The sequence below is a fragment of the Anser brachyrhynchus genome, assembly GCF_964034855.1.
Source record: "Anser brachyrhynchus genome assembly, chromosome: 1".
Taxonomy (NCBI): Eukaryota; Metazoa; Chordata; class Aves; order Anseriformes; family Anatidae; genus Anser; species Anser brachyrhynchus.
Window position 1 is genome coordinate 211,413,237 of NC_137694.1, and position 21,651 is coordinate 211,434,887.

At 53.6% G+C, this 21,651-nt stretch overlaps 2 protein-coding genes across 7 annotated transcripts in view; one reads left to right on the top strand and one right to left on the bottom strand.

Annotated features, from left to right (window-relative positions):
• The window catches only part of RAB6A (RAB6A, member RAS oncogene family), a 58,151-nt gene extending 49,470 nt beyond the window's left edge, over positions 1 to 8,681 (bottom strand). The window contains exon 1 of one of the 3 annotated variants that reach the window (XM_080559879.1): positions 8,355 to 8,681. In XM_080559879.1, the coding sequence (XP_080416005.1) occupies positions 8,355 to 8,424 (70 nt within the window). In that variant the 5' untranslated portion in view covers positions 8,425 to 8,681. The remainder of the gene's footprint in view (positions 1 to 8,354) is intronic. The other 2 variants (XM_080559878.1, XM_080559877.1) reach the window with 2 other exon arrangements.
• MRPL48 (mitochondrial ribosomal protein L48) overlaps positions 1 to 21,651 on the top strand; it is a 125,465-nt gene that overhangs the window by 103,338 nt on the left and 476 nt on the right. Inside the window, exons 1-7 of one of the 4 annotated variants that reach the window (XM_080559684.1) lie at positions 14,495 to 14,655; positions 15,531 to 15,583; positions 15,934 to 15,971; positions 16,952 to 17,037; positions 17,771 to 17,943; positions 19,495 to 19,597; positions 20,506 to 20,595. In XM_080559684.1, coding sequence (XP_080415810.1) covers positions 14,635 to 14,655; positions 15,531 to 15,583; positions 15,934 to 15,971; positions 16,952 to 17,037; positions 17,771 to 17,943; positions 19,495 to 19,597; positions 20,506 to 20,595 — 564 coding nt within the window. In that variant the 5' untranslated portion in view covers positions 14,495 to 14,634. Of the gene's footprint in view, positions 1 to 14,494; positions 14,656 to 14,846; positions 15,081 to 15,124; positions 15,316 to 15,530; positions 15,584 to 15,933; positions 15,972 to 16,951; positions 17,038 to 17,770; positions 17,944 to 19,494; positions 19,598 to 20,505; positions 20,596 to 21,651 lie in introns of those variants that run through there. The other 3 variants (XM_080559682.1, XM_080559685.1, XM_080559683.1) reach the window with 3 other exon arrangements.

Below are 21,651 nucleotides of genomic sequence, written 5' to 3' on the forward strand. Positions count from 1 at the left end.
AAGTCTTGCACTAGCCACCAGGACCACTGGAAATATTATCCTCACAATCCTGGAGGGAAGTGTTCCTCTCCAAGTCAGGAACTTCTGTGGGAAACGCTGCAGTAACTAGCACAAAGCTCCCCTTGAGTTTATTCTATATTCTGCACTTTGACGATTCGGTGAAAAATCCAGCTCTATTTCACAGAAGAAAAAAACCCTTTGCATAATTTGAAGCAAAACTGGAATTTCTAAGGCCAAGACTGTACTAACAGCAAACTACTTGCTTCAGCAGCCCACAAAGCCTGCAGACACAGCTAAACAGATGCAACCTATCAGCCTCTTGCACTCCTGCACAGAGAAACGGGAAAATTTTTAACAGCAGACCAGCAGATGATTACAATATTGTGATACTTTCACTGAGAAAAAGCTGGTTTCAAGTCTGCTATGACACTACGGCATCCAAATAAAGGGGTACGTTTTATGGCACACAACCTTATGATCTGCCTGCTGTTTATGCGGACTCGGGAGAAAAAATTATCCCCTTCTCCAAGGGCCATCGAGGTTTAAAGGCAGCTAAAAATAAAGAAGTGGAAAAAGGCCTACGGTCACCACGTTAATTGCATGGTGGCGGATAAAAGGCACTCTAACGACTGCTTAGCAAAGAGGCAAGAGATAACTCAAAAAAAATGAGAAGGTTGGAAGAACAGAAAGAATGGGAACGCGACTGTGAATCAAATACGTAAAGGACAGACATGAAGGGGCAGCTTGGAAAGCTGAGAAGGCATTACAGGAGCTCAAAACGGTGGCTGGGGCTGGGAACAGGGCTGGAAAGAGCCCCAGCCTGAGGGGCCTTGTTTGTAAGGCCTTTTTTGCAATTCCTTCCATTTTTGCAGTTCTTTGCATTCTGGTTTTTGGGTAGGCCTGCGTGGAGCCAGGAGTTGGATTCGATGATCCTCATGGGTCTCTTCCAACTCGGGATATTCTACGACAACGCATTCGGAGGTCAGGAGGAGAGGCAAAACACCTCAGTGCTTCCTTGAGGTGACATGCCAAAGCCAAACTTTCCACGGCCATTTTAATTTGAGCCTCCTCCTGCTGCGCTCGCCTGCTATGCTGAGAGCTGCTCCTGGCTTCACCCAAGCAAGCAGGAGAAGCTCGGCTTTAGTAAAGCCACTGCAGCTTTTCCGGAGCCATGAAGTGATTTTCAGCCATTTTGAGAGCGCCAAGGACACACAACGCTCGAAAACTGCTTCAAGAGCAAATGCATCAGTGTGAAACCAGAGGGAAAAAAATCAGCTAATACAGACAACATAAATACAAGGCCGTGAACATGTAGCAGGAGGACGTGCCTGTTCCTGTCTAGGAAAGTCAAGACGAGGTCAGAACTTCCTTTGAACGAGAAGATAATGCAGCACGGTGCTTCACTGCCAATTAGTTCTGTTACCCGTGGAAGTGAAGCCCTGTTCCTCTGCCTCCACAATAGTTTCCTGATGGATGCAGTCACATTACCTGCAGGTTCAGTTGCTTTTCCCAAAGAAAGCGTTCTCCACTTACCTGCGTTTCTAACCGAACGCCCTCTTTTCCTGCTCCCGAGCTCACGCTGCTCTCCCCAAAAACCTATCGATCTGTGTGCTCACCACGCTTTTGCTCGCAGCACTTACAATAAATTTTTTTTCCCTCTCCATTTCCTCCGCCGCCTCCGCCGCTCGCTGGATGATTCAATCGCCCATCCAGCTCAGATTCCCTCTGCTAAGCCTTCCTTTCTGTCAAGACGGAGAAAATATCTCCCCGTCCTGACAGGTGGGCTTCTCGCAGCCATTGCCGCGCTGGCAGAAGAGGGCAGAGGCAGTAATGAGTATTTTCTCCTCCCGGAGAAGCCAGCGTCTTCGTTAAAACAAAGGAAGCTCCCAGCCCTACAAGCTGCGAGGACATTTCTGCAGTGAAATCAACGCAACGGTGCCTGCCCGTTTCTCTGCAGACAGCTTCAGAGCCTCCGCAGGGCCCGACTCTCCCCCCCCACCAGCAGGGATTCGCTCCCTAACCCCAGCAGCAGCTACTCAGACCCCTTGGCAGGGATAAAGGGACCCGGTTCTCCCAGGAACGTCGTCAGTCCTGCATCAGCCCCTGCCTGGAGCTCCGCCAGCGAGACTACACCCTCCGAGGGCCCCTCTCCTTTTAGCTGCACATCCAGTCCAGATTTCATTTCCCTTCCCTTTGTGTTGCCCGTATCACGAACATTAAGAAAATGAATTGGCCGTAACTCAAACCTAGACAGAGGCAGGCACAGGAAGCGTAACAGGAAGCATTTAGAGAAATGGAATAAACCGGCCCCTGCATTAATTACAAGGCCGGTGGAGCAGGGGGGGTTGTGCCGCAGCAATAGCTGACGGCTCTCCTAGAAGCAAATCATTAAAAAACATCACTTAGCAGGGTGAGCAGTGCCCGTTTATACGGTCACAAACATTAACAGCACCAAGGTTTAAGGAAATTCAAGACCTAAGCGAGACCAAGGGAAAGCGAAGAACATTTTCTCAGCAGCAGATTTGCCCGCACCTCCCCTGACACAGCTGATTTCTTCCAGACTCTGTTCAGTTCTGGGCAAATATGCTTCAGACTTCGACCGAAGCCTTAATCCTGCGTGTTGATGACTCCTACACGCGTCTGGATGAGAACGCTACGAGCCCACCAGTCTCAGAAGAGCTGAGTGGCATCTCCAGGGATACTGGCATCGCCGGAAAACTCCTACGAGTACGCCCCAGTGCCAGGCACCGAGGCGAAAGCAAGGAACTCCAGCGAGGAGCCAGGGCCACGCGGGATCCACCCGCAGCCACCCACTGCGGTGGCACTGCCAGCTCCGGTCTTGGCGATGGGACTAAAGAAGTTCGGACGTGGCCAAAAACGGCTCGTTTTAACCGGTTCTCATCGTCACCAAGTCTTAAGGATTTGGGGTTTGGCTCTGTAAAAAAAAATATTACAAAACTCAAACCTCTGGACAGTACCTAGGGTGTTCCTCAGCTTCCCTCGTGCGTGCCGTAACTGAACCAGGCGGCGTCCCCCGCGCACACCGGGAGCCCGAGGAGCCTTTTCAAGGCGTGCAGGGGAGTGGGAAACCGTGCAGCGGCCCTCGGGCAGCTCCGACTCACGGCGGCGTAACAGGAGGCCAGCAGAAAGAAGGGCTAGCTGGGAACAGAAAGAAAGTTACACCCCGCTTCTGAAGTCAAATTAAGCGAACGCTCCTGCTGGGCTTCGCAGAGGAACCAGGAGCTCCTTCCTCACCTGAGGACCGGGCTCTGCCAAAAAAAAGCCAACAGGAGGCAGCCCGAAGCCGTGTGAACCAGTATCGCGTTCACACAGGTGAAGAACACCCATTTAAGTTTAGCTGGATACGATATTTCCTTCCCAGATTAGCATTTTTTACTTTGCGATGCACTAAGCTGCATCTGGGTAAGAAGAATTTGAATGAAACGCACCAAAAACCTGCCCCAGTTAACATTACTCGAATATCCTAAAAACACATTCAGCCTATCCAGCTTCAAACAGGAAAGAAAACGCCTGCTGTACGCTGATTTGATCATTTGCTGTCCTTGGGCCCCTCAATATTTTTGAATCCAGCGGAGTTTGTTCTGTGCAGAGGAGAAGAGAACCCATTTAGCTTTTCAACTCCACGTACGCTCAGTAAATACATCAAGAAATCAGAGCTGGCAAAGCCCGCTTTCCCTTCCGGTCCGTGTTTCGGCTGTCAAGTCATCCGATGAGAGACTTTTTTTTGTTAGACCTGCATAAATAATTTACACTAATGCGTCAAACCCGTAATTCTGATCATATCCATTCATCTCCAAATAACATTTGTATTTCGTGCTGCCCTGTCCCGTAGCAGAAGAGATAAACGAGCTCCTACACCCTTTCAGAAACATGCCTGTGTCACGAGGAACCTTTTCCTGCGGCTTACAGGACTCAAACGACGAGTTTCAGATGTTGTCGTGAAAAAAAGCCTTACAGCGTTCACGTCGAGAGAGAAAAATTTGATTTCTGAGCCACGTTTCACACCATTGAGAGGCGTTTTGCTTCTTCTGCTGGTTGGTTTTAATCCGCCGATGCCATAATAGACCTGAATTGCGCGTGGTCAATGGGGAGGTACACGTTTCAAAGAGGGACTGCGCAAAGCGGATTTTTATGGAATGGCGAAGCCTCCAAAAATGACCGAGAACTGCAGGCATTTCCAAACGCTAAGCGACCTGCTAGCGGTGATGTTCCTCACCCTTCCTTCCTCCCTTAGCCTCGCTTACATCTTCAGCGAAAGGCTCGGCCATCAGCCTCGCAGAACCTGGACTGTGTGCCAAGAGGCACCAAACGAAGAGCTGCAGATAAAACCCTGTTATTTGACGCCAAGGGATCAGAAGACCCTGTTCTAAGTTCACAAGTTATTTCTCGGATGCAGACAGAAAAAAACCACTTAAATGCGGAGAGGTGCGGCTCTTTTTCCTTTGAAAAAGGGATCTAGCTCCTTCAGATCTCTCCCCTTCCTTCCACAAATAGGCAGGAATCAGAAGGCACCGGGAGAACGGGCACCACGAAGAACTCCAGCCTCTTTCTCCAGGCCCGACACGCTTTTTGGAAAGGTTATTTCACAGACGGAGAAGAGGACGACGATATTCAGGAGAGCCCAAGAAAACGAAGCCCGGCGACTTGTGCAAAAACGCGTCGGGCCCGAACGCAAAGCCAAGCGCACGGAGACACGGCCGCGAGAAAATCAAGGCGCTGGGAAAGGGACAAGCTGAGGGCCGCCAGGAGCTCGCAAGGCAGAGAACTCCCCAAAAACGAGCTCCAAGTCGCCCAGGGACGCCCGTCTTACAGGCAGCGGTCAGCGCTGGGCCAGCCTCGCACCCAAACCACCCGCAGTTCTCCAATTATCTAATTAATTAGCGGGCTCGGCGCTGCCCAGACCAACACCATTGCGTAACGGCGCGGTTCAGCAGCGGTTTCCGAACTGTTACGTCCTACCCGTTCTTACATCGCACCCATCGGCGTTCTCGGCGCCAACATCTCGGTTCCCGACAAAAATGGCTGCTTGGTTCTGGTTTTTTTTTATTTATTTGGGATCTTACGCGAGGCGGTACGAGACGACGGGGGCTTCTTTTGCTTTCTGCACGCGCTGGTGCCCTTCAGACTCGCTCGCCAATAAAAGCCGCATCAGAAAGCCACGTGAGGAGAGAATATCGCTATTACAGCGCCCCAGCGGCCGGTTCTGCCCCCTCCGTCAAAAACTGAGCAGAGGAGAGGCGTTCATAGGCACAATAAAATTAAATATGTCATATTTGAGTGTAAACCGTATTTATGGGGAGCTACCCCGGCACAGGTGATGGGCGCACTCACTGATGCGACCCAGGAATCAGAATCCCTTAAGCTTGAGGCATTAGGGCTGAGGAAAGTCACCTGATAAAACAAGATCAAAGGCAGTAAGAAGCACACCATTTTTATTTTTTATTTTTTTTTTAAACACAATAGCTCTATCTAATCCCCCCAGCGCAGAGCTCTCTGCCTTTTCAGCAAAGATTAGCGTATTTAAAGCCACTAAACTCTGTAAGCTGCGATCATTGAGAAAAAGTAATTCAATTAAGGCAAGCGCTGCCGAAGCTGCCTTCTGGCCCGCTGCCGTACCCTTGTACTACAAGTTTATAAATAAAAAGGAGGCAGAAATTTCTTTCTTTCTCCTCGAGCTGGCTGCGGATTACGTTGCGGGCTCGCGATGAATCCTCGGTGCATGCGGCAAGAGCCCAGGCTTCGCTGGCCGGCGCGGGGGCCGCGGAGCCGAGGCGATGACTTGCAGGAAATCCCGGGGGGGGGGGAGCGGCGAGCGACCTGCCTCCCTGCAGCGGGGCGGCAGCTTCCTCGAGGAGCTGGTGCAATAAAAGGCACGAGAGGCAGACAATAAAAAAAAAAAAAAACAAGGGAAAGGCTTGGGAGGGATTCGGGCAGCGAGGGGAGAAAGGTTTCTTAAAAAAAAAAAAACCAAAAAACCATCAACTTGGCACGGGGGGAGAGGATCCGCAGCTAGCGGTGAGCTGCATAACGAGGAGGAATCACCGCAGTCGGCGCGAGCGGCGCGGAGCTCCCGCAATATGGCCGAGGAGAGGGGCAGAAAGCACGGGCGGCAGCCACCGAGCGGGCTCAAGATTCCAGTCGCATCGCCCGGCGACGCTTCCAGCCCCTACCCGGCGAGCCCCTGCCCGTGCCACACAACCATCTAGGTCGGGAGAGACACGGCGGGGCTGAAACGCCTGCGCAGCGCCAAGCTCGGGTTAAGGATCTCTTAACCGTACCGCAGACGTTCACCGGAGCGGCCCCGGCGGCACCGCAGCCCTTCGGAAGGTTTTCGTTTGCCACCGCCGGGTCCCCGAAGGCAAACGAAGCAGAAGCGCCCAGCACCCCTCCGAGCGGCGGGAGGAGAGCTTTAATCACGGCCTTCCAGCGGGGCAGGCAACCTTCGGGCTGCGCAGGGAGGGAACGCAGCAACCCACCGCAACAGTTGTACAAAGAGACGGGCAGGTTCACAAAACCGCTGTTATTTTTTAAAAAAAACAATCTACATTTTCCTTTAACCTTCAAAATGGCAAATGAGGGAGGTGCATGGAAGCAAAACCCGCTCGAAATCCCTTGGCAGAACGAGAGATGCTCCTGAATTACCTCCACGACACGGAGGAGCATTATTAGGACGTTTATTCTTCCAGGAACCGCACGTTAAGGGGAGCTAGGCACGCTTTGGACACCAGGAAGGAAAAAAAAAAAAAGCATTACATCACGCCAGCGCCACCCGAAGAGATTCGGCCCCGAAATAAAAAAAGGCATTTTTTTTTCCCCCCTTCTCGTGCCAGAACCATCCGAGAACGGCGTCGGGGCAGGGAGCACAGCCGGGCTGCAGCACCTGGGGGCCGCGGGGCCGCACCGCTGCGCTACGGTCAGCGCCCAGGAGCCCAGACAAAGGCAGGTCTCAATCCCGCAGCGCAGCCGCCAGCGGGGCCACGTTAAAGCCAGCTCGAAGGCATCTGCAAGCCGGTCACAGCAGCGGCGCTCCGGGTATTTCGTTAGCAGTATTTTCTTACACTACACCCGTAAAGCCCCGTCTCTCCCCCCCCCCTCAAATCTCTCCAGATTTGAGGCTATCAAGGGGAATCATTCACGAGCTCCAGACGATTAGCTGGGAGGGGGAAAAAAAGAAAACCCGCGGCGAGGCTGGAGGAAGGAGCTGTCTGAAGATGCGGCTGCTGGAACAGACAGCCGAGAAATTCACGTGCAATCCTTGAGCTGCTGAGATTTAAGATGCACCAAACCTCGACTGAGGCTCAGAAATACAGGAAAACGCAGCGTTTTGCGAACGCACGGCTGATTTTTAATTCAGATTAACGAATCACTCGGAGGGGAAACAAAAATAAAGCCGAGAGCATCCCCTACACATGCCCCTCTTCCCAAACCCTCAGAAAATGGCTGGCCGAGCAGCACCGAGCCGAGCCGGCGACTCCCCCCAAAAAGAAATCGCCGGGTTGAACTCGTGCTCCCTGAATCGCTAACGGGAAGGGGAAAAAATAAGAGGGTGGAAGGAGCAGGCTAAAGGGAACCGACGGTGTACGTGGAAAATGAAAATATTTGGGTTTAGGAGCAGCTTTATGGCCGGGCTCACCTCCACAGGGGCGAGGAAACGCCGGGCTGCGAGGCGCTGGGGGAGAAAAGCCGAGGTGTTTCGTCATCTGCTGCCACACAGGGACCAAAGGTGGCTGGGGGGGGGGGCAGCACCCCACCCTGACACCCGCAGATTTTTTTGTTCCCGTGCCAAAAATCAGCGGGGATGGCCCCGAGCCCCCCGCCCCCCACGAGGGGCACCCCAAAAACTCACCGCTGCCCCGGGGACGTCGCCGGGGGGGGGGGGGCTCTCCCAAGGAAGAAGCACGGTTATTTATTTTTTAATGCACAAGGCCAGGAAGAAAAGAACCCCACTGGCTCGAATTTCAGGGATTTTTTTTCCTTTTTTTTTTTTTTTTTGGAATTTGAAGGGTTTTAAGGGCTGATGAATCAGCAGCCGAGCCCCGCTCCCCTGAAAGGGAGCTGATGGGGGGGAGGACCCATTACAGGACCCCCCCCCCAAAAAAAATAAATAAATATATATACAGATATATAACCCTAAACGCTTACATTTTAATTTATTTCAAAATTTACCCAATCTCCCCCCGGAGGCAGCCCCCCTCAAATACCCCCTCGGGGTGGGGGGGGGGGGCACCCCCGTCAAAAATCCCCCCCCCCCAACCCCCATCCCCCAGGGGCACTCCCCACACAGATCTGCCCCAACCCCCCCCCCCAGATCCCCCCCAAACCCCGCTCCTCACCGCTCTGCTCGCCCAGGAAGACCAGCTTGAATTTCCGCAGCGGGTTCCCGAAGTCGCCGCCCGCCGACATGGTGCCGCTGCTGGTGCCGCCGGCAGCCTTCCCCCCCCCCAAGCGAGCTCTCTGCTTCCCCGGCTATATTATTTTTAATTTTATTTTTTTTTTCCCCTTTTTTTTTTTCCCTTTTTCCCCCCTCTCCCGGGAAGAGGCTCGGGGAGTTGCCGGAGCTGGAGGCGCCGCCGCCGCTCCCCTCAGGGCCGCACTCCCGCCCCCGCCTCACGCAGCCGCCGCGGGGCCCCGCCCGTCACCGCCCCCCTCCTCCTCCTCCTCCTCCTGTGCGCATGCGCGCCGCGGCCCCCGCCCTTTAACGCCCCGCCCTTCGGCGCCCGGCCGCGGAGCCAATCAGGGGGCGGGGGGGGCGGGGCTTGAATGGGGGAGGGGGGTGTTCACTCTGGGGCCTCATGATGGCGGGGGGCAGGGGTCCTGGGCACTGGGGGGTGTTCACTCTGGAGCTTAATGATGGTGGGGAGTGGTGGTCCTGGATACTGGAGGTGTTCACTCTAGAGCCTAATGATGGCGGGGTCCTGGATACTGGGGGTGTTCACTCTGGAGCCTAATGATGGATGGAAGTGGTGGTCCTCAATACTGGGGGTGTTCACTCTGGAGCCTAACGATGGCAGGGGAGAGGTGGTCCTGGATGTTGGGGGGTGTCCACTCTGGAGCTTAATGATGGCGGGGGTCCTGGGTACTGGGGGGTTTTCACTCTGGAGCCTAACAATGGCGGGGAGAGGTGGTCCTCAGTACTGGGGGTGTTCACTCTGGAGCCTAATGATGGCAGTGGTCCTGGATAGTGGGGGGTGTTCACTCGGGAGCCTAATGATGGCGGGGAGAGGTGGTCCTCAATACTGGGCGTGTTCACTCTGGAGCCTAACGATGGATGGAAGTGGTGGTCCTCAATACCGGGGGTGTTCACTCTGGAGCCTAATGATGGCGGGGGTCCTGGATACTGGGGGGTGTTCACTCTGGAGCCTAATGATGGTGGGGGTCCTGGATACTGGGGGATGTTCACTCTGGAGCATAACGATGGTGGGGAGTGGTGGTCCTGGGTACTGGGGGTGTTCACTCTGGAGCCTAATGATGGCGGGGGTCCTGGATACTGGGGGGTGCTCACTCTGGAGCCTAACGATGGCGGGGAGAGGTGGTCCTCAATACTGGGGGTGTTCACTCTGGAGCCTAATGATTGCAGAGGACAGTGGTCCTGGATACCGAGGGGTGTTCACTCTGGAGCCTAACGATGGCGGGGAGAGGTGGTCCTGGGTACTGGGGGTGTTCACTCTGGAGCCTCATGATGGCAGGGGGCAGGGGTCCTCCATACTGGGGGTGTTGACTCTGGAGCCTAACGATGGCGGGGAGAGGTGGTCCTGGATACTGGGGGGTGTTCACTCTGGAGCCTAACGATGTATGGAAGTGGTGGTCCTCAATACTGGGGGTGTTCACTCTGGAGCCTAACGATGGCGGGGAGAGGTGGTCCTCAGTACTGGGGGTGTTCACTCTGGAGCCTAACGAGGGCTGGAAGCGGGGGGGGGGGCGTTCACTCTGGATCCTACTGACGGCTGGAAGCAGCGTGGAGCTGGACGGAAAGCGCCCCCCATACTCTCCTCCAAGCGCTCCTCTTCCTCCGCCTCCCTCCCCGTGTGGAAACACCGAATCCTCCCCCCGCCGTCCGGCTGCGATGCTGCGAGCGGACGCCGAAACCTCACGCCTCTACCGCTGCCTCTCGCTCCCGTCGAAATCCGCGGCGGTTCCTCGGGCGCCTCAGCTGGTGCCTGGGCCCCGAGCGACGCCGCGGCGCCGGCGCGTGCGGAAATTCAGGAAGCTCTTGGTGACCTTCGGCACTTCCAGGTCCCGAGGAAACGAAAAACACGGCCCAAAACGTCTCCAGAGGCTCCTCCAGGAAGCTGCCACCCCCAGTTGGTTTCATCAAAATGTCTTCGTTTGTAGGAAAAGAGGGAAACCTGGGCCATTTTTTTTCCTTTTTCCTTTTTTTTTTTATGAACCGTATCCAGTTAACCTAGGGCAAGCCCTCCTTTAGCTGTTTTTTGCCCGTTTCTCCCCGTTTTGGCTGCCTCGCCCTCGAGGCTCAGCAGCAGAGGAGGCTCCCAGCCGCCTCAGGCTGTCCCGGATTTGGACGCGGCCCTCGGAGCTGAAGGGGGCACAAAGTCCCGGCGATTATTTATTTACCCGCAGGTAGGTCGTCCTGGCCGTGAGCGTCCTTCGGGGTCTCCCGGCACGTCCTCTGCATGCGAACGCAAACGCTCGTTGACCCTTCCTGCTCCGGGGACCTGGGTTTTGCCACGAATCCCACCCCGAGCAGCACCCGCAGCCCAGGCGCGGGATTAGGAGGTGTTTTGAAAAAAAAAACCACCTGTCCTTTCTAGTTTTGATTATTTAATTTGTATTCCCTTAACGCCATTAACCGCTCCCGAGTTGTTTTTTTTCTCTTCCAGGCCTCGAACTGCCAGGGAACTGAAAGAGAAAACGTGCCTTTGGTGGTTACATTTAAATTTAAATTTAAAATTTAAATAAGTTTAAGTTTGGTGGTTAAATTCAGGGAGGCTTTAATAGGCAGGAGGTCGCGTTCTGCTCTGCGCTCGGCATCTGGGAGCGCTCCTTGGGCAGCGCTGGTCGTTACATCTGCTCTCTGACGTGATGAGGAAAGGACGTTTAGACCGGCAGAGGCTTGACTTAAATCATTTCAACGTCTTTTTAAATCCGTGTATTGCCCTTGTTTACGTGCCTGGATGGATTCCGGGACCTTTCCCTCTGCTCCCGGGGAAAGGCTCTCCACCAGGGATGAATCTTGACTGCTGGTAAGGATTATGTTGACCGCTGCTCTGTCCAAAAGCCCTGCTCGGGCTCCGCATCCCTTTATGACGGGCAAAGTAAACGCTTCGTACTGCCTGCCCGAGCGGTTTCGGCCTGAGGGACTGGCAGGGGACCGAGATGAGGATTCGGAGATCCAGCAGTTGAGGGACCTGCTCCGCTCATCGAAGCCACGGGAGATCGTCCACCGACTCCTGCAGGCCCTACAGGTGGCCCTAAGCCTCTGGTTTTTTAGAAACAGAGAAGAGAGGATGTACAGAGAAAGGTGATGGTTTGGGTTTAGTCCCCCACCGGGGGAAAGGAACAATGCGAAAACCTTTGTTTCTTTTTCCAACAGTCACAAAAAAAAAAAAGCAAAGCAGGCTCCGCTCCTGGAAACAGCCTCAGCAGGTGTTGGGTTACCTGGCTCGGAAACGATTCACGAGGCAAAGAAAGGCACGACAAGAAGCGGCGGCTGGGAGCAGGAGCCGGGGCACGTTCACGGTGGAAATAAGGGCCGCGTTTTTAACTGAGAGTGCTCTCGGCTGGCAGAACAAGCTGCCAGGAGCAGAGCTCTCTTTGTATCCAGGCGAAATCAAGAGCAGGAGCCTTTGTGAGAAAGATGCTTTCGTCAAACCCGGGGTGATCTGCTTCCATACAGCTGTAAGGCTGCGGCAATCTATAGCCTGCAACCTGCAGGAAACCAGATTACGTCATTTAACAGTCCCTTTTGGCCTTAAAATTCATCAGTCTGAGGCAGACCTCGTGGAAACTCTGCAATTAAGGGGTGGACTCTTTGTTTCACTGAGACGTGTAGGCCGCTACGAGATGGGGGGGGATTCCTGTTGTGTGTTTCGCAGGGATTGCTGTACCCCGAGCTCGGTCTGGGGCAATGCTCCATGCTCAGAAATGTGTCGTGGATGGCCAAAAGGTTAGTGCCCATGAGGGGAGAGGTGTTAAAGGGAATCGGGGGGGGTTATAGCTCCCCTCCAGGAACATCCAGCATTTGAGGCCATGGAATAAAGCACCATCGTGGGCACAACACGCTCGTAATTGCAGCGCTTGTCACGGCCTCACCCCGTAAATTAATGGGGTCGGTTAATTCCCCTCGAAGCACAGCCGTCCCTCCTCAAGCACGGCCTTGCGTCCACGGCTTCAAAGTTTACCCGAGGAGAAGCCCAGCCCTCCTGGAATGGGAGCGTAGGTCTGAACCCAGCTCAAACTCCAGCAGCGCTCCTCGCTGAAAGCGCCTTGGGGTTATCAAACAAGCGTCACTGCCAAGGTGGCCCTGCCTGGGGCTGCGGAGGAGTGATCAAAGGGCAGGACAACATCTGGTCCACACGAGCAGCTTTGTCGTGTCCAGGGAGTGCCACGAAAACACGGCTCAGGTCTGGGAGCCCGCGTCCTCGCAAAGCAGGGAGGCTGAACGCGAAGGTGGTGCTGAGCCCACACCGTGGGTGGAGGGGACAGAACAGCCCTGCGCACGGCATAAAGCCCACCTGGGCTCTGTTTTTGCGTGGACCTTGTTCTCTCACCTTTCTCCTCCTCCCTCCGTGCATACCTGGGGGTGTCGAGGGCGCGTTGGGAGCTCCGTGCGCTCAGCAAGCGAGGGCAAGGGCCGGCAGGGTGGATGACGGAGCAGGAAGCAGACACGCGAGTCTGGTCGGCTGCGGAGATTTGCCGTGCCAACGAACGCTGATGAAACTCTAAAGAGAGAGTGAGAAAGCCCATCAGGAGCCCTGCCAGCTCCAGCCAAAAGCGATCGGGGCAGCGATCGGTCCGCGGGGCTTTAAATCCTGCCCTGAAACCACGCTGCCAGGCAGCTGCTGCCCGGGAGGGAGGGCGCTGAGATGGGGGCTCAGCCCCAGGAGCGTCTGCCAGGCAAGAACGGGGAAATTGGGGCCAGGTTGAAGTGTGGGGAAGAGCTTCGGGGAAACGAAGGTTTGGGTTGGTGAAGAAGAGGAGCAGCAGAGGGCTAAGAAGGGTGCCAGGGACAGCGAAGACCCTGCGAGGGTCTCTTCAGTTCTATTAAACCGTAAGGAGCTGCCACCCTTTTTTTGTTGTTGTTTCAGAGGAATCAAGGTGTGACTGTGTTGTTTTTTCCAGGCAGACCTCCTCGCCTACCTCCCCTCAGCGATAAACAGGCATTATATATAAATCAGAGAGGCTCCTGCCAGCCCCACTCTTTCCATTTAAAATATTTTAGGGAATTGCCTTGAGAGGGACAGAAACAGGGGTAAAAGTGCGGGCAGTAAGGCAGGATTCACCTCAGCAGAGCACCCTGCTTCAAAAAAAAAATAAAATCGTGTTTATTTCTCCCACAGGCCACATGCGTGCCTGCTGCAGGCCCCCAGTGCTGTTCAATCCTCCTCCTTCAGGCTCAAAGCCCCTGGCCTCCTGCCAGCGTGGACACAGCTGACCCTGTAACTGCTACGTGGATGTTTACTAAGGGCTAAGGTCCGGTCCTGCCTCTGCAAGCACTAAAAATAAAACTTTTCTGTGCTCTGGGCAGCAGGGCTGCCCCCGATAGCTTTAGGAGCATCCCCTCAGCCCAGGATGACCCCAAGCGCCCTTCACACAGGACAAGGAGCCTGGGGGGAGCCTGCTGGGTGCTGGCTGTGATCCTACAGCCGGAGGGGACGGAGCTGGGCCGCCTGAGGGCTGACAGGGACGACCCCATGGCTGCCAGCCCCACAGCCCCACTCCCCTCACAGCGCCCCTGCGCCGCCCTAACATGGCCGCCGCCGCGCGGGCCACACTCAAGATGGCCGCCGCTCGGCGCTGGGGCGGGGCCGGGCTGGCTGCGCTCAGCGCGCCACACTCAACATGGCCGCCGAGCCGCGACGCAACAGCGTCCGGCTGCTATTGATGGACACAGCAAAAGACCAATCGGATTGCGAGAAGAGAGGGGAAGACCAATCACGCTGCAAGAAGCGAGGCGGAGGGCCAATCAGACCGCGGGGGCGGGCGGCGGGTAGCGAGGCGAAGCGGCGAGCGGGCAGGGTTGGGTGCGCCGCGCTGGCCCTGGTGTGGGGGCAAGGACAGGGATGGGGACAAAGACAGGGATAGGAACAAAGACAAAGACAGGGACAGAGACAAAAACAGGGACAAAGATAGGGACAGGGATAGTGTGTTTTCTCTTCTACGCAGCAGGAGTGTCTCCTGTTTGCTCCTGCGCTGTACAAATGCCCGTTATGGCGGTCTCTGCCCTCCCCCGTCAGCATAAGCAGACATTTTCCCCACGCAGCCCTCGCTGCCTGCCGCCATCCCTCCTCCCTCCTCCATCCCCCTGCGGCTCCCCCACCGCCGGGGTTTCGCCCTATAACGCCCCAAAAGGAAAAGGGACGGGCGGCGGAACGCGGGGCGGGGGCCGCGGGGTGCGGGGGGAGCGCTTTGGGCGGCGGACGCGGCTCTGTGGGGATGAGCGCGGCGGGGTCCAAGGTAATGGGGTGGGAGGTGGATTAGGTCGGAAATTAGGAGAAATGAGGAGACATTTCTTCTCAGAAAGGGCCGTCAGGCGTTGGGACGGGTTGCCCAGGGAGGTGGTGGAGTCCCCGTCCCTGGGGGTGTTCGAGGCAAGGCTGGACGTGGTGCTTGGGGACATGGTTTGGTGGGGGACAGTAGTGATAGGGGGATGTCTGGACCAGATGATCTTGGAGGGCTTTAACAACCTTAATGATTCTGTGACAGGCCCAGATTCTGTTACTGGTGATGGGTCTGGAGGTGTAGGGCCTCCCCACCCCTCCCTGGGAGCCCAGGGACCACCCCAGTGCCACAAGGTCCAGGACAGCCCCCAGCCCTGTCACCACCATCGGGGACCCTTCAGCTCTCCGGTCCTCCCCACCCCGTATCTCTCTGGTGGCGAGGCGAGGGTGTCAACCAGATGCAGCCCACCAGGGCTGTGGTGACGGCAGAGCAACGCTCCCTTTTTCGCTCCGCCATGGCCGAGCTGCGTTGTCGCCGGTCCGCGCGGAGCTGGGGCAAGCGCAAGGGTTGTTCGCGTGGCCGTCGTAGCCCGGAGACGTTGGGGCGGTGCGAGGGGCGAGTGGGATCTGTAACCGCAGGGAGGAGGATCTCCAACCCCGACTCCTTCAAAGGAAGGTGAGGGGGGTGCGGGAGAACCTCGTCGTAGTCACCATCACCCTCCTCCTTTGTCACTTCCCTCTGCGTCGCGGTGGTGTTGTGGGGAGCGGTAGCCGTGGGTGGATCGGGAGGTTTGTTGGCGCGTTCGCAGGGTTTGGGGTGTTGTTTCGAGGGGTATGTTCTGGGAGGCGCCGCTGAAAATTCACCGAGCTTGCTTTGTGACTGCGGTGCAGGTGCTGTGCCTGAAGAAGGGAATGCTGCTGAAGCAGGTGTTCGCTCTTAGCAGGTGAGTGGTTTGAAATCAAATCTGTTAAACAAAACACAGCATAAGGGGTTAAGAACACTTGATCGCTGCTACAGACTGGGTCAGAAGACATATACGATTGTAAAAAGTACTGCTTGATAAGGAAAGTTTTCTGATTGTGGAGGGAAGACTTTCAGCTGAAATCAGGGAGGTGAAAGACCTCTAGGAGGAGGACAGGAGAGAGTCTGTGATAGCAGGATCTGATCTGTGGCTGATGGATTTGAGGCTTTGCTGAGATCGGCCAGATATGTAGCGTTTCTATAGTTGTGTGAGATTGGAGTTTTAATGATTATCTTGTTTCCTACAGATAATAATTGTCTTGTTTCCTACAGAGCAGCAACACCCCAAGAAAGCCATCTGTGTGCTGCAGGTAAGGCTTCTCATCAATCCCATGCAAGATAAACTTTATCTACATAAATATTTCACATTTGAGTGTTCACGTCTCCTTTTGATTTTTTTTTGTCAGTCACATTTTGGCTGGTTAAATAACCCAACGCGTGCTGTTGCGCTTCCACCTATACCTTTTTTTTCCCCTAACCTTTTCTCCTGTTTCCCCTTTCTTGGCTGGGCAGACGCTCCTGTTCATGGCGTTACGCTGCAGGGTGGCACCAGCCAGCCCCTGTTGCTCTACTGCTGCCCAGGAAGTGAGTTATACCCACAGGAGGTTCCACTTTAACATTTGTTGAGCTGGTGGAGTCCTCTGTTTAAATTTGAAGTAGAATTTGATTTTGACATGGAGGCAAAGTGTAACCAAGTGGCTTAGATCCTTGGTGCTCAGTTTCTCTTTGCTGTTCTGAGCTTCGTTTATTAAAATGAAAGCTGTGGAGGGTTTCATTTTACTCTGGAGAAGGAAGTATAAATAAAAGCTGATGCCATTTTGATTTGGCTTCCTAGCATATGAATATTTGAACAGGCTGGATTTAAAATTAAGCGGGCTCAGATCCATCATGACAACATCGCTGCTGTCACGTAAGAGGAGACAGATGCAACGTTTCATTAGGATCCTCACCATCCACTGGTGCTGACAAGCCTGCCTCTTTTTTTTTTGTTTCGTTTTGTTTGCTTGAGAATTTGCCTGGGAAATGAGTCACTTTTAATCTCTACCTCCCTTACGGGTTGCTCCCCGTAACCGACTGTGAATTGTAGCAAGCCTGATGGGCTACACGGGCTGCTCGCGTGGGGTAGAGACCGCTGAAGCCTTGGTCTGCCTTTGCCTTCCCTCAAAGAACTAAGGAGAAATCCTTGTCCCCAGCAAGGATTCTGGGCTTGTGAAGCACCCGTGGCTGTTTGTTCCAAGAGGGGATGTGTGCTGTTTGGCAGAAAACATGTTTGCTCTGCTTTGATTTTAAGGTGGTGCCCTCGTGAGCTGCCACAGACAGTACAAATCCCGTCCTACACACGGCATTGGGAAGTATAAACATCTACTCCCGAAGGAGGTAGGCATAAAAACTCCCTTACTCTTCCTGCTTTCACCGACCCGTCTATTTACAGGCTGATTAAAACGTTGATATTATTAAATCCGTGGCTGGTGAACTGTATTAAAAAGGAGGCAGGTAACAGTTTACCGCTACATCTCTCAGTAGAAACTGTTATGAAGTACAACGCTGCCCAAATACTTTCTTTTGTCCACCACGCTCCTGTTTAAATTAACGAGTAGCCCGGGACGGAGGAAGGTGTTCCTGATGATGAAGCTGACAAACCAACTTCAAATCGTTGCGAGCAGCTCTTATTTGCATTTAAACTTTTTACATTCCCTGAAATTTGGAAGGAGGACAGGTTTTTTTTGCAAAATGAGGTAACGATAACTCATCCAGGGAGCTGCCTCGGAGGCGGGAGCTGAAATGAAAGCAGTTTGTTTTCTCATCTTTGGTGTCTCCTGGAAGACGAAATTAATCATGGTAGGCACGTATTTTCTCTGCGGCTTCTGTGGTTCTGCCATCCAAGAGCTGAACTGCTCAACTTGAGAACATCTGCTAAGATAATGTCAGCCCGGTTTTATAGCTAGGGAAAGCGAGCACAGATGGGCTGTGATGTGTTCAGCACAGTTCAGCAAACCTTTGTCAGATGAGAGTAGGGCAGTCTCCTGTGTTTGGCAAGGGTTAATGCGTTTTATTTCCAGCCGCGTTCAGAAAAAAGATGCTTTTTTATTTATTTTTTTCCTTAAAACAGGTTCCAAAGAGGAAAAAGGATAAAGTACAGATGAAAGAGATAAATGCTGGGACCGAGTATGAGTACGGGGATGTCAATATCCAGCTGACTTCCTATGATATGTGTCTCGTGGAGCGTTTTGCTCAGTATGTGCACAAACTCTGCAACCAGTTCTCCGTCAGAGTGAGCGAAAGGTACAAAGGACGTGGCTCTGTGCGTTTGTCATCCCGCGCAATCGCGGTGCGTCGTGAGGCTTGTAGATGACGACGCCTTGTGGCAAAGGGCACGAGATGATCCTTGTGATAGATTCCCACGTACAAATCCAAACCTTATGTCATCTGCCCGGTGTTCTCTGCTAGCTCTCTTGTTTGTCTGTGGAGTTTTTTTATTTATGGGAGGCTGAAACAGAACTGTTCAGGCACTGAACAAACCTCAGGGATGAAGTGTAGCTTCATTCCTCTGAGAGAAAAGCTAAAGCGTGGGGGTGCTGAGCCCAGGAACGCGGGCATAAATATTGCTGACTTCCGCTGCTGTTTTTTTTTCTTTGTAGCGTTTCATCCAGGCTCGTCCCTCTGCACGTACGTCGTGCAACAAGCAAGTGGTGCTAAACAAACCAGCGTGAGCTTGGGAAACCCAGGGTGAAGGTTTTGGGAGAGCTACCCGCAACGTTAGCTCAGTAGCAGGTGCCTTAGTAAAGGATGCTTCTGTTGCACAGCAGATCTCTGAAGCAGGTGCACCCCTCATAGCAGCTTTGGTGGTTTGAGTGAGTTCTAAGAGTTATTACAGAGCTTCTTGGCTTCTGCAGTGCATCTGAGGAGCTGTAGTCACCGAGAGAAACACTATGTTGCTGTAAGGAAGTAAAAATACTAGTGGCAGTTACTTGAAATGTCCTCTTCAGGTGTACCTCTGAGTATAAGCGGTGGTTCAGGCTTCGTGCTGGTTAAAAAAGACCAAAAAATCATTTTTCTTCCTGTTCATCCACTGTGCTGAACTGTCAGACGTGGATCTGAAATCCGGAATTCACAGATCGCTTGTTTGGGGTCTCTCTGTGACACCTCGTGCACTAAAAGCTGAGGCACGTCAGCGTCTCCCAGGCATCTATCAAGAAGGATACGCAGCAACTCTAAAGAAATTCTAGCGCCGTCCATGGTGATGTGCTTGAAAGGGAAAATCAGGGAAATCCCCCAGCCTCGGGCCACTGAAAGCACTTCCAGCGTGAAGTGTCTTCGCCTCGCCTCGTGCCTGTGCCCTCTGAGGCCGGACTCGATGTGCGAAGTTCAGTGTAGGCAGAAAGAAACGATCTGTGCTTTGAAAGCCTCGCAATCGGCGAGGCAAAATGGGCGAGAAGGAAATACTCTTCTGGGTGAGAAATGGGAGCAGGCGGAGGTTGTGAGGTGGTGCTCGGAGTGGCGTGGGAGATCAGAGGCAGGTGTGGCGGTTCAGCCAGAAGTTTTGCTTGAAAGCTCCCCTTCAGTTATAAAGAAATTAAAAGTTCTCTTCCTGGGCTGGTGTTTGTAGCTGAAAGAGGTTTCTTCTGGCTCTAGTGCTGCAAGCTTCCCCCTTATCTCTTTCCAGTAAAACCCCCAGCTTCTGCCAGGGCTTGATTTGCACGATACGCTGTTTGCATAATTAATTTCTCATGAAAAGTTAATCTCCTTCCACGTTCTCCGCTGCTGGAAGTTGATTCATTCCCGTAAGGTAGCGCCGATCCCCCCGTCCTAAGCCCTGACCTGTGCTTCCTGCAGCTACGCCATGCCCACCAAAACCAACGAAGTGCTGTTCTTGGAAGAGCGAGGTTCCAAAATGCAGCTGGACGCCGTCCTTACTACCCACCAGAGGGTCATCCAGGTACGAGCTGGGCTTTGTTTCCAGCGCTGCGGTCCGTGTGCGGCACCTCCTCTCTCAGGCTCTCAAAATCCCATTGACAGCAGGAGTTAAGTCCCAAATTTGTGTCATTTGTGTGTCATTTGCGCATAAATGGAAGCGCAAAGAAGTCTAATTAGATTTCTTGGCATTTCTACTCAGAAAGCAGAAGACAGAGAAGGGGTTCCTGGATTGTCTGCCTCAGCCAGATGTGTTACCTGTTTTATGCACAGTGCTTGATAGAAGGGGTAGAAAAATCATGTTTAAGGGTGAACAATTGGACAAACTCGATGAAATGGAAAAATACTGCTAGCATCAGCTTCAGATTTATACAACTGATTGAGATAAGCACTTCTGCTAAATGATTCTTTCCCCCTGCATAGCGTGTTCCTTGCTCTGCTGAATTACGTTCTGAACCTTGAGGCAGACTTTTTCTCTAGGGAGTCAGCGTGAGGTTAATGCTGGAGCTTGTGGGTTGCCCCGGTGGCTTTTTATTAGCCTCACCTGAAGTAAAGACGACCTTCGTGCGTGGTTAAGACTCCCTGCATCTACTTCCACGCGTCTGCGCAACGTGGAAAAGGGGCTAGAAGCGTGCTTCCACTGAGAGTGAACAGCGCGGTAGAGCCTGCGGGGCTGAAAGCTGTCATGCAGGTGGAGGAGGGGGCCGGGAAGCACGGCGTTCACAGAGGAGAGCCAAAACAAGAGCTCGGGGCTGTGCCGCGCGTGAGGGGTGAGCACGTGAAACAGCCTGCTTCCGTAACGAAGCGGTTGACAGCCCTTGGCGCGCGCTGGAGTGGACTCTTCCCGTGCTGTTAGTAAAAAAAAACACAAAACAGCCAAGTCCGTTCTGCGTTTCGCGTTCTGCTCCCGCAGTACTTCGTTTATCCTTTCAGGTCAGCGGGTTGAGTTCAACGTTTGCTCCGATACTGCTGGAAATCGTTCAGAGCAACCAGCCCGAAGGGGTCCATCTGCTAGTGAAAGAGGTACGTTTCGTTTCACTGGCGTCTCCGCGTTTACAAAGCGGCTGTGGTGCTTGCTATGAATTTGCTTGGAAAAGCACGGGACCTGTTCCCGAGGCTGCCAGCGTCTGCTCGAGACTTATGGACACCCAAGATCTCCCAGAACCAGGCCTTCACTTGATCTGTCAAAAGCTGTTCCCTCTAACACCTGCTGAGCTTTATTTCCCTTTTAGCCTTCTAGAATTAGTGCCGCAGAAGGCGCCTTCCCAGCCAGGCCCAGAGATTTGTAGGGGATGGCGAGTTACAAGTTGTTTTCCTTCGCTCGCGCGGATTCCCTGCGAGTCAGAATCCACAGCCGCCTGTCTGGGAATCATCAGGAATTGCGTGGAGCAGGTGGTAGCAAAGCTGAGGTGGGAAAGCCAAATACTGCGCCTCGTTTTGAGGGAGTTCTGGAAGGGGTCCTGCTTGTTTTCTGCAGAAGGGGAGTTTTTTTTTATTCAGGGAGTAGATTTTTGCAGCAGGAAAGGGAAAGCAGTACGCTAAATTCAAATGTGAAAGCAGTTCCCTTCGTTGGCCTTTGTAGCATATTTAATTATTTCCGTATCTGCAAAGTGGAGTAGAGGAGGAGGTCTCTTGAGTCCAGTAATCTGCTTTGCTTTGGTCACAGTCCCATCCCTGCCTTAGGACTGCCTTTTCTTTTTTAAATTTTGGCTGATGGCTCTGCCTCTGGAGGGAGAGCTGTGACATTGTGCCATTTGCAAAGTCATCGCGGTCTGATGCAGGAAGCCCTTGGGAAAGACCCAAGCTGGCTCCGTGAGACTGGCAACGCAGAAGAGATCTGAGCTTCGGGACGCTCTTCTGAAATTCTGGAGAAAGAGGCAGGTCTGGACGTCTTCAGCTGACTTCTTGAGCACGACACCAGTGCTCTCTCTTCCAAAATGGAATTTCTCGCTTGAAGGAAGCGTGCTTTGCTTTGGTAGCTGCACTTAACACACGGTCAACAGCTTGCCCCAGTTTTCTGTTTACCCTGTGGTAAATTTTGGTGCGTCCTCACCTCAGCGGACCTGCGGCAGGTAGCTG